General features: G+C 40.9%; 1 protein-coding gene across 1 annotated transcript in view; it reads right to left on the bottom strand.

Moving 5' to 3' along the window:
• LOC134934622 (dynein axonemal heavy chain 3-like) overlaps positions 1–13,081 on the bottom strand; it is a 1,803,147-nt gene that overhangs the window by 923,469 nt on the left and 866,597 nt on the right. The window contains exon 37 of the mRNA XM_063930015.1: positions 7,724–7,838. Within this exon, the coding sequence (XP_063786085.1) occupies positions 7,724–7,838 (115 nt within the window). The remainder of the gene's footprint in view (positions 1–7,723; positions 7,839–13,081) is intronic.

A 13,081-nucleotide genomic window follows, 5' to 3' on the forward strand; every position in this document is an offset into this window, starting at 1 on the left:
GGGCTGTTGCTAGCCCAAAGGGCAAAGCCTGGAACTGAAAATGTTGCTGGAGGATGGCAAACCTGAGGTAACACTGATGGGATCATGCTATGGGCACATGCAGTTAAGCATCCTGTACATCCAGAGATACCATGTAATCTCCTGGTTCCATGGCCAATACTATGGAGCGTAACATCTCCATGTGAAACTTTGGAACCCAAATGTATTCGTTTAACCTCTTGAGATTGAGAATTGGTCAGAATGATCCATTTGGCTTCTGTATCAAAATCAGGTTTGAGTAAAACCCCTGTCCCCTTTGTGTCAGGGGTACTGGGATAATTACCCCAGACTGAAGAAATTTCTGAACTGCTTCTTGCAAAGCCCTGGCCTTTGACTTTATATGAGACGGGCTGGTGCAAAAGAACCTTTCAGGAGGCTGCTTCTTGAAAGGGAAACCATAACTAAGAGATACCACCTTCTGCACCCAAGCATCTGTTGTAGACTGCTGCCAAATGTGTGCAAAGTGAAGGAGTCGGCCCCCAACCCTGGAATCCTCCAGGCGGAGGCCCATACCCCCAAACTGATGGCTTCTGCTCTGGTTTGGAAGCTGGCCATCTATTGGCCCACTGCTTCTTACCCATAGTTGATTTATTGTACTGGGGTTGGTTACGCTCAACCTTTCCTTTAGATCTACCTTGCCATCGAAACGGCCAAAATTTTGAACCTCTCGGTTTAGGGTTATAACTAGCCGGAAACTTGACCTTTTTGGATTCAGCTTCAGATTCAAGAATATCTGTCAATTGCTTTCCGCACAGAATATTCCCAGTGAAAGGCAATGCTTCAAGAGCTTTCTTGGATTCTGCATCCGCTTTCCAAGTATGTAGCCATACTGCTCTACGAGTGGCTACCATCAAGGCTGATGCTTATAAGCAATCATACCCATATCAATTGCTGCTTCTTCCAAATATTGCGCAGCTAGCTTTATATAGCCTAGCTGAGACTCCTGCTCTCTGGTAGGTGCGGAGAGGCCATACTCTAGTTCCTCCGCCCATTCTACCATTGCTTTCGCCATCCAGGCTGAAGCCATAGCTGGCCTTACCACAGCCCCTGAGAGAGAAAAAATATTTTTCAAGAAACCATCTACTCTTCAATCTGTGACATCATCCAGTGAGGTAGACGGCAATGGTAAAACAGACTTACGTACAAGTCGTACAACATGTGCATCTACCTTAGGAGGAACTTCCCTTTTTGAACAGTCCCCAGCGGGAAAAAGATAATAAGAATCCCATTTCTTCGGAATCTTATACTTCTTATTGGGTGTAGCCCATGGTTCTTCCATAATTTCCGTCAGATCCTCTGACTCTGGAAACTCAGTCCTAACCAATTTTGGATGTTTAAACATAGGTGCTTTAGATTTTGACACTGATTTGGCTGGTTCCTCCAGACACAGAATAGCCTTCATGGCATCAATAAGCGCAGCTATATCCTCTGTGCTGAAGCCATCCGACTGATCATCATATGGGGTGTTTGAATACACTGTATCCTCATCTGTTGTATCATCTTGTGTAGTCTGTTACATGGATGTATCTACCCTGGTATTAATAGCCTGGCTACTTGTAGAAGCTGTTGGCATCAAACCATAAGAAGGGAGCTGCATGTATGGGTTAATAGTGTAACCTATTCCCGGGGGTGGAACTGCAGGTGTTAATCTGTCCGCTATTGTAGACAAAGTCTGTGCGAACACACCCCATGGTGGCTCTACTGGTTGCTGCACTAGAGCCTGCTTTTTAGTTTGCTTATACGCAAAACAGTTAGCACATAACCCCTCATAAGTAACATACTGGGCTATTCCATCCAAAATCCCTATTTTACAAGATAAGAATGTTAAGGGTGTAGGAGCCCCTGATAAAGTGTCCTCATCACTTTAGCCGCTCACAGACATGGTAAATAATCTGTCTTTACCAAAGCTACACTCTCTGTGACTGAAAATCACCTATATAGATATAGAAGTGATATCAATCTGACCACAATCCGTGCACCTGAATTGAGGTTCAGAAACAATACTTGACAAACATATACAAATCAGCAATCACACTAGCAGTCAGTCACATGTTAATTATTAGACATTGTCATATGAGAATATAATCAACCACAGAATACTTTTCTAGTATGTAGGATTACAATTACTGCACTTCTGTTTTTAAACAGCTATTACCACAAGTTTTTTCAGACATGTTATGCAGAAAACAACAGTACTGTACAGGTCTCTTATGTATTGTGTACCAAAATTAACTATTCATACTAACAAGTATATAGAATTTTAGTACTGTACAACCCTTACTCAGAGTGGGATACAGGGAGACTCACCCCACTTACAGAATCGATCAATATGCCCAAAAGACGCTGAGTGGATTCAGACGCTACTGGTGTACACTGCCGCTCTGGTAACTGGTAAGAGACACAGATGCTCAATAACAGACCCAGATGCTCAGAGAACGATGAGTGTAAGCAGATGCACCTGTCTGCAACCTGATCTCGGCGGCCCCTAGTGTACACAATCGCAGCATCTAAGCTGCGACCGAGTACCCTCGTGGTAGCGTCTGAGACGGAAGTGAGGTCATCAGTTCATGAACGGGAGACGCACGGAAACTGGTCATGAACTGGGGGGAGGGGCGACCAGGAGAGCATCTGACTCCCCTTGCTGACATAAACCGCAAGGATAGCGGCCTCAGCCTAGTCCTGGCACCTATGATCCCTGAAGCATAGCGCTGGAGCAGAAAAGAAAATCAGGTACCCAAGGCGCAAACACACTTGTGCAGCCACTTGAGGATGAAAAGGGCCACTTAACCCCTGGTAAATACAATGCACAAAAAAGAATACTCAAGCAAAAAGGCGCTCAGTGCAGTTTCATATGAAATGATACTTAATGTCCATAGATGTCAAGAAAAGGTGGTCTTGAGTCAATATGTCTCCTCCTGCAGTGATACAGATGAATCTTCCACTCCACCAATTATCTCATGAAGATATGAAATAAAACATAAATAGAACACATCATAGTGTAGTATGTCCCATAAAATTCGTATCAGGCTGAAGCAAATCCACTAAAAGCAGATGGCGTACCCCACTCACAATCAATGTAAACGATCTCCACATATAAAGGTATCTTTATCTGTACACACATGGATATTGATGAATAATGATGCGTACCATACTTACTAATATCTAAGCATGGATCCTCCCATAACGGTTTCTTTAAAAGCTGATACCAATTTTGTCACCTTTCTTATCCAAATGAGATGCAGAAAAGTAAAAATAAAAATGTACTTTTATTGACTAAAAAATAAATAATACATGGGCAGTGTGAATGCACAGTTACAAAACTCAAGAGAGGAGTTGAGACACTGGTTTGGCCGTCGGCCAAAAACGGCACCGACCAGCAGAATGTAACACACAAATCCAGCCTCAAGAGAATTGTCTGACAAAAAACAACTGCCTGCACCCTACCAACGCGTTTCTCCCTGTTATTAGGGCTTTTTCAAGGAACAAGAGTGCTATTGAATACCAAGTATTTAAGTAAAAATACCGGAAATATATGTAAATAAGCAATTAGAATAAAGAAGACCGGTTGCTATGGCAACACGTTTCCACGTGTGCCCAAAATTCCATGCTTTCCAATTGGACTTCCTGTGCACTTAATAGGTGCTCGATCTCCCTTCTCGGGAGACACTTCCGCCCTTAGATGACATATTTCCTGTCCGCGTCACTATAGTGACGCGGACGGGCCGGATTGGTTTTCGGCCACATCTCCATGGGAACCGGGTTGACGTCCCTCCTAGTTATGACGCCGCATCTCCACGGCAACAAAAACAAACCTCCGCACTAAAGTTATACCGGCGGGTTACGTCTCCATGGAGACAAATGGAAACATGCATTGCTGGTTTCCTTCTGGGATCCCCAAAATCTTTGGAGAAAATTGCCGAAGTGGATAGAGATAGTCTTCTCAGCACTGAAGTAAAGAGATCTCAAGCAGTGTCACATCAGAATATAGCCTTTATTACCCAATTTAATGGCTATCATAAACAAATTGAAAAAGTGTTTCATAAAAACTGGCATCTTCTCAAGAGGGATCCCGTTTTGGCACCAATTTTATCTGACAAACCTATATTTTGATATAAAAGGGCACCTAACCTGAAAGACGCGGCCGAAAACCAATCCGGCCTGTCCGCGTCACTATAGTGATGCGGACAGGAAATACGTCATCTAAGGGCGGAAGTGTCTCCCGAGAAGGGAGATCGAGCACCTATTAAGTGCACAGGAAGTCCAATTGGAAAGCATGGAATTATGGGCACACGTGGAAACGTGTTGCCATAGCAACCGGTCTTCTTTAATCTAATTGCTAATTTACATACATTTCCGGTATTTTTACTTAAATACTTGGTATTCAATAGCACTCTTATTCCTTGAAAAAGCCCTAATAACAGGGAGAAACGCATTGGTAGGGTGAAGGCAGTTGTTTTTTGTCAGACACTTCTCTTGAGGCTGGATTTGTGTGTTACATTCTGCTGGTTGGTGCCATTTTCGGTCGATGGCCATACCAGTGTTCCAACTCCTCTCTTGAGTTTTGTAACTGTGCATTCACACTACCCATGTATTATTTATTTTTTAGTCAACAAAAGTACATTTTTATTTTTACTTTTCTGCATCTCATTTGGATAAGAAAGGTGACCAAATTGGTATCAGCTTTTAAAGAAACCGTTATGGGAGGATCCATGCTTAGATATTAGTAAGTATGGTACGCATCATTATTTATCCATATCCATGTGTGTACAGATAAAGATACCTTTATATGTGGAGATCGTTTACATTGATTGTGAGTGGGGTACGCCATCTGCTTTTAGTGGATTTGCTTCAGCCTGATAAGAATTTTATGGGACATACTACACTATGATGTGTTCTATTTATGTTTTATTTCATATCTTCATGAGATAATTGGTGGAGTGGAAGATTCATCTGTATCACTGCAGGAGGAGACATATTGAATCAAGACCACCTTTTCTTGACATCTATGGACATTAAGTATCATAGCGCTGGAACACTTAATAGTGGCGGCGCATCAGCCACTGTTTGTAGTCTCCTCCAATACAGTGCGGCTGTGTCCGAATTCCTCTAGTAAGTGGAATTGATGCCTTACCTTCTCCCCATGCTACGGCCACAGCCTGGTAACGTCTGGTGGACCTGCTAGAATATACGACACAGACGTCCGTCGAGACAGCACTAATACCCGAGGGTAAGCGTTGTTGCGACCCAGTGGGGAGTTGTTAGAGCGACTCTTTCCAGCATGCGTTTAAGATGCTGTTAGGAAAGATCACTCAAAACATAGTAAGACTATATAAATAAAATAACAAAAGCTTAGGGCTGCCTTAACAGCAGCCCTGTGACCATGGTCTGGCTCCTGCCGCAACAAACAAAAAACTGATTTGACTGAGTCAGTGGGTGGGATTATATGGAGGAGCCCGATGCATCCTGGAAGGCCAGAAAGCTCGTGACTGTTTTGTGCCATTTCGGCTGTCGCTCCGGCATATCCCAATGTTATCCTGTGGATAATCTGTGGGCCTAGCCGGAGAAATAAGCAAGTAACTTTGCACTTTGGAAAAACCATGCAGTGCTGCAGATGTGAGATATTTGAAATGTGCAGAGAGATTTCTTTTTGATAGAAGAGTGTCTTAGCTCAAATGTACAGTGCAGTGTTAAAATAAAGCTGTCCAGCATTTGTGGGCTACATGCAAAAGCAGCCAATATTTACCCTGCACACAACGAGAATAAATGTATTTTCATTGCAGCATGGTTTGTCCTGATGCAGTTTTTTTTGTTGCTTTTTTTGCTTTGCTCACTACTCATAATCAGGAAAGCAGAGGAAAAAAATAGTTTTTTTTCAGTACATTTCTTTTATTTACATTATATATTATTTAAAGTACATGTAGGAAACTTAAGTAGGAAATATTATTGGTTTGATACAAATAATAATAATAATAACTAGCTGATGTTCCTGGTTTCAACTGGGCAAAGGTTTGCTGGGCAGTACATTCTACCCCTTTTCACTCCCTTAGGAGTCAGATTTAAAAAATTACCTGCTTAGTGGTGGCTGCAAACAACTGTCACTGTTTCCAGACCACCCAGCAAGTCAAATGTTCCAGATCACCTAGTAGGTACACAGTGAGAGGTCACTAACTGTCACATTTTCCAGAGCACAATGGTGATGCATTGCAAATAGAAAGTGGACATTTTGCCACATAGCTCCGTAACTAAGCAACCAATTGCAACACCAATATTTTTATTTTATATGATGTGCCTGCTCAGACATTGGCATCATAGAAATGCTACTTATTTACAATGATGTTTAGTTATTCTTATTATTATTTAAAATGTTTTTAATAGGAAATTCAAGAGATGCAGTGAAATAATAATAAACTGAGTTATTCTGCTTCAAAATTGCAAGAAAACATTTTCACAGCATTAACATAAAGGAGAATAATAGTAGGTACATGTTTAGCCTTGACATTCATTCAATATATTAGCTACTGCAAACACACATACATTTTACACATTCATTTAGTGAAACTTTGCTTTAAATTTCTACACAAAAAGTCAATATCCCCAAGCACAAAGAAGAAAAAGCTTCAATTTTACATAATAACAAAAACTAAGGCATTCATAGTCATTGCTATAGAGTCTGCAGGTCAATTCCCATGGCTTCCTATATTTTAGCTCCTGGCTTTATGAAGATGACCCTGAGGCCTCTTCTAATAACTTATCTTTCCTGATAAGATAAACCTCCTGGTATGATGGTCTGTGTTTGTAATGGGATCATTGCACATCTATTATATTATAATAATCCTGTGTTTGTGATAAGTGAGATAAATGACAGCTAAGAAAAGTGGAATATTCTATATTATTATTTGTCATGCCAGTGAAACAGCATTTTTCTTAAATGAGACTATGTACCCAGTAAGGTTATTTCCTTCAAAGTTATTGATGGCATGACTTCTGGAGCACACTTCATCAGCTTCTGCTAACAGTGGCTGGAAATCAAATAAAGGAGGTTATTACATTAGCTAGCACACGCTTTCTAGCATCCCCTTTCATTTGTGAGTCACTGCATATGAAATGTGGTAACAATACACCAGATGTGTGTTTGTTTTTGTGTTTCTTTTAACATTTGTGCATAATATTCCATCATGATGTTTTTACATTTTCCAGGTTTTAGAAAATGTTTAAGGGATATGGATATATTTTTTAGAAAGTATCTTGAAGCTATATACAATCCTTATTTGATAATGTTAAAACAGAATTATACAGTATTCGTTATAATTGAAAAGAAAAAAAGAACAGGCTTATAAATTTTATTTTTTCAGTTGAAAATATAACATTTTGCAGTTTGGTCATCCAAGCCCAAATGACAAGACAAATGGTGTTCTCTGAATATCCAGCAATCATGCATTTCATTGTTTTAGGTTGAAATGCGCAGACAGTCTGGCAATGCAGAGCATTTGTCTTTATCTGTAGAACACCTGACAAGAAGCATGATTACTTCTGTAAGGGTCTTAAAATAAAGAAAAAATGTCCTGTCCACCGCCTGGGTTATTTATTATATGCTGACCGTGGCTAGGAAGCAAGAAATTGTTTAGACTGGATGAGAAAATATTTTTTTATCTTCCAGAGTTAACACGGCAAGCTGTGGTCATACCTGCACAGTGTGGCGTTCCGCAGCAGTAAACATTGCCGGAAGTTTTGCAGCCAGCCAAGACTCCGTGAGTGGCTCCCATCCTAAGTCCTTTGCTTCCATATAAATCATGCCACATCTGAAAACAATATGAAATAGGACATACATATGTGACATTTATATTATATAAAGGAAATGACAAGATCAGCTAATTAAACACAGACTTTGGTTTGCAGTCAGATGTGACTAGATCTATAAATCTAATTAGATGTTTTCTTAAATATCAGGACAAATTCTGTAATAAAGGAGAACAACTGTTTGATATTTAAAATTAATTACAATGTTTTCAGCTAGTCACACATTGTACAGTACTTAAATGCATACATAGACATGTCTCTAGTGTATTTAGACTATCTTGGTGGTATGCTATAAATGGACAATTTGAACATCTGTTTAATGTCAATAATACACACCATGCATTAATATTCTGATAAGATTTCCATATACTGTATGGATTGCACATGAGCAATACAAAGCTAGAGTAAAATATGCCTTCTCTGTTAGATTACACAACACATTTGCATATAACAAAGTACTCTGAACTAGACACTTACACAGGCCCACCTCATTCATAGTAGGGCTGGTAATCACACTTATCTCAATAGATTTAAACTTGCACATTATTCTTGCAATATTCTTATACCCCTTTCCCATCTTCAATGCCGTCTACCACCCAGGAATTGGAATCAGGTCTTTCGCAGGTGGGATCCGGCATTGGACCCTGACAGCAGGCTTCCCGACCCAGCAATTTGCCGGGCTGGTTGCCATAGCAGCAGGGGGTGAAGCCGTCAGCAGGGGCGGGGAGGATACTGTGCTGGGATATGAGCTCATCTCCATGCCGTCTCTCCCTATGTAGTGAACAGGTCCGAGTCGCATAGACCCGGGAACCCGTTCACACTGCCACTTACCTGGTATTCAACCCAGAAATAACCCTTCTTATAACCCGGGTTGAATTATTGGGTCAAGTGACCTGGGAATTCTCCATGGCCCCATTCACATTGCACAGTGACCCCTGTCAACCCGGCAATATGGCATGTCGATACCGGGTTATTTGTGCGATGTGAGAGGGGTAATACAAGTAGCTTCTTGCACCACTAAGTATTGGCCACTCAATTGCAATGTTGCTGTACAGAAAAATACCAAACTTGTTTCATTCTTTAAAAATTAAGAGGCCTTCATATGGTTGATCCAGACTAATTCATTAGAAACTTAATAATCCTTAGAAACTGTCCCATGGAATCTTAGAGGTCAATTCAAATTAAAAGCGAGGTGGAATAAATTAACTTGCACCATAAAGCTTGCATACATTGCGCACCGAAGAAATGCAAGATTCAATTAGAAATGCTGATTAGCAGGACTTGGTGGGTGTTACTTTTTCTTTCTACAAATGTAGTGCATGAAAGTAAATCTTCATGGACCGCAAAAAGTGGCAGGCCATGAACAAAGCTTTGGGGGTTCTTAAAAAGGTGACAATTGATTGTTTTTTTTCTATTTTTAATAATGGTAAAAATATGATAGGCGGCAAATGTTTTTCATAAAATTAGAGCCTTTGAAAGTTCAAAAGCCATCAATACATGTCACCAAACATGTCCATATCATTTAATTAATTTCTGAGGTTTTAGAGAAAGCACCTGAAAAATGTTTATTCATTCAGAGTGGTATTCCACAGGTTCTACATTGTGTCCCAATAATTGACCTTAAAATTGAGATTTTCCCTGCCTTTCACCTGCTCAGGGAGTGCATACAAAACAATGCAAATTTGCTAGGAAAATGGATTACAAGTCTAGAATTTAATTACAAATGCACTTGTTAGGGTACTTTGACCACTCTATGCCTGGTTTATCAACTCTCTTCAGTCATCAGTCAGAACTCTGTTCTTTTAGCAACCGGTTGGAGGTCAGTAAATGAAAAGATCACACACAGGATTATGTGTAACCTAGACAGATCATGGCTGACCCGCCCAGGGCTCATTACAGGTTTATTTTTATAGTCTGAGAACAAAACAATAATGCTTGCCAATACATTTAGCCAATCAGAATACACCATGTACAGTATGTCTTAGAACCTGAAATACATCAATTGTCATACAAGATTTTAATTAGCAATTAGAGCATCCTTGAATATGTTTTATTGCTTTGTGATTATCATCCTCTTGGACATATACTCAAAACATCCTTTCTGATGGTCAAAAGGGTCAGGGTCGCGCTGTTCTCGATGTTCAGACATATTGGCGGTCTGCCTGACTGGCCTTGGATACATCTGGTGTTGTATGTCTTTGAACAATTCATGCTATGAATATAATATTCTGAGTATACAATTTTCTGAATATGTGTGCAATATTTTAGGATACATCAACACATTTATGATTAACAGTAAATATCTTAATCAATGCGAAAAAGCTTGAATCAATATATATTTGCTATACTGCGGAAGCTCTTACACCATCACACTCCTTGATGCAGATTTACCATGTGAATGGCTCTCAGGACCCAATTCGCTACTAAATAAATTAACCCCTTAATCTGGCTCTGGTAGCTGCCCTCCTCTGCACTCTGAATGATGCTAGAATGCCCTTTTGTTGCATTGGTTCTAAACCTTTAACTGCATATTCAAGTGAGTCTCACCATTGCTTAATAAAGGGGCAAATTATAATTTAATCTTGTGAGTTTAACCCATCATTAAAATGCTGTTATTATATGTATGATCAAGAATTATGAAGTATTTCTTCCACATCATTGGTCTGCTCAACAATGTCCCATGTACTGTAGATTTTGAGATACATTGTATGAATACTGTATGTACAATTACATTAAACCTCATCTGCTATGTTGATGTCCAGTCTTTAATTTTACATAGGTCCACCTTGAATTTTGTATCATGTGCAAATGCTAGAGAAGGGACAATGGCCATATCTAATCTTGTTCATAATAATAATAATTGTCAGTCAGCTATGAGTCACTCTCTGGCAATTCTGTTACACATCTTATTGGTCCACAAAATAATACAAACATACATTTTTTTAGCATTAAGTCCTACTTGACAAATTTAGGTTGTTTTAGTCACAATAATACAGTTTGACCTTTAAAATCACATTGTACAGTAATACTTCTATCAGTTACAGTATGTGCAGATATCGAGAAACTCGGATAACTGTTATATTTTCTCTGTGAGCCACACTTTGTGCAGCAATGTACAAGAGGCATTATTACTAGTTCTTCACTGCAGTATTTCTTACATGCCAAAAAAATCCAAAGTGATCATAAACCTCACCAAAACTAGTTCATTTAAGGTCTCTTGAATCCCATTTAACTGACAGCAGTTGATATTTGTCATTGTCTTAGTTGATTTTTCTTTTCTTATGAAAGAAAAATGTCTGACGTACATGCTGTGCAGTTCACAAATCACTTCTCAGCTATTGCTGCCCCCAGGCACATAACTAATGTTAAGTATGATCCAGGATAATAGTGTACTGTCTTTGTAATTTACATAATCTGTTATATTATGCAAACAGGGATAATACACATAAAAATAGTAAAAATAAAGTGTGTGTACTTAGTTATCTGGCCTGGGCCACTGATGACTGGCACTCTGTGCCTATAGAAAGCCCCAATTAATCACCTTTTTTATTAAGCAGCTCCCCATAATCTCCCCAATCATAAAAACAGCATTCTGTGCCTGCGGGTCAGATACAGTGCAGGTCTGATACAGTGCAGATTGGATACAGTGCAGATTACAGTGTGGGTCAGATATAGAGCAGGTTGGATACAGTGCAGGATGCAGTGTGGGTCAGACACAGTGCAGGTTTCAGTGTGGGTCGGATACAGTGCAGTTTGGATACAGTGCAGATTTCAGTGTGGGTCAGATATAGAGCAGTTTGGATACAGTGCAGGATGCAGTGTGGGTCAAACACAGTGCAGGTTTCAGTACAGGTTGGATACAGTGCAGGGTACAGTGTGGGTTGTATACAGTGTAGGTCGATACTGTGCAGGTTGGATACAGTGCAGTTCACAGTGCAGGACAGATACAGTGTGGGTCAGACACAGTGCAGGTTACAGTGTGGGTTGGATACGCTATGGGTCAGATATAATATGGGTTAATGTGCAAGTTGGATACAGTGAGGGGTCGGTTACAGTGCAGGTTAAAGTGTAGGTTGGATATGGTGCAGGTTGGATACAGTGTCGGTTGGATGCAGTCAGGATACAGTGTGAGTTTGATACAGTGTGAGTTGGATACAGTGTGTAGGCGCTGGCTGTATCATCAGTGTGGGGGTGCTAGCTGTGTTGGCAGTGCAGGAGTGCTGGCAGTTTCCTCAGTGCGGGGGTGCTGGTGGTGTGGACAGTAAGGGGGATCCAGCAGTGTGGGGATGTCGACAGTGCATGCGGTGGTGTCAGCAATGCACTTTCATCAGTGCATTTAAGGCTGCCATCTTGCCCTATTGATGTCTATAGGGATGCGCTGATAAGCATAGAGCTGTGACAGATAGTTAGCCTATTGATTTCAATAGGATTTTTAACAAAATTGGCCTCCCAAGGCAAAACTATAAGATCCGACAACAGGACCTCGAGGTTTTACCCCAGATCAGAATCAGAATCAGCTTTATTGGCCAGGTATACTTGCGTATACTATGAATTTTACTTCAGTTTGCTATACAACAGCCAAGTAGGTAACATAAGCTAAGCTAAGCAGGTGGGGGGGGGCAAGTAAAGTCACACAGATAGGTATACCGTAGGGACACAAGTTAGTTACATGTACGTCTAGTCAGTCAATGTTCAGGAGTTCAGCAGGCGGACCGCTTGGGGAAAAAAACTTTTGAGGCTTCTGGTAGACCTGGCGGGGATGGCCCTGTAACGCCTGCCTGAAGGAAGCAAGTTAAACATGCTGTGGTCGGGGTGTAGCTGGTCTTTTACTATCTTCATTGCCCGCTTTTTAGCTCTGGACAGGTACAGGTCCTGGACTGAGGGAAGGTCAGCCCCGATGATCTTCTCTGCGGTTCTGACCACCTTTTGGAGCCTGCATCTGTCCCTCGTGCTGGTGGAGCTGTACCATACCAGTATCGAGGAGCACAGTACCGACTCCACAATCGTGGCGTAGAAGAGGAGCAGAAGCTTCTGTGGGATGTTGAACTTCCTTAGTTGCCTGAGGAAGAACAACCTCTGCTGTGCTTTCCCAACAGTGGCATCAGCGTTGGACCCCCATTTAAGGACCTGGGAGATTATGGTCCCTAGAAACTTGAAGGAGTCCACTAGCGATACCACACTGTCAGCAATCGTTAGCGGAGGTGCACTAGATGACTTCTTCCTGAAGTCCACTATCATCTCGACA

This window comes from Pseudophryne corroboree, chromosome 6 (genome assembly GCF_028390025.1).
Source record: "Pseudophryne corroboree isolate aPseCor3 chromosome 6, aPseCor3.hap2, whole genome shotgun sequence".
NCBI lineage: Eukaryota > Metazoa > Chordata > Amphibia > Anura > Myobatrachidae > Pseudophryne > Pseudophryne corroboree.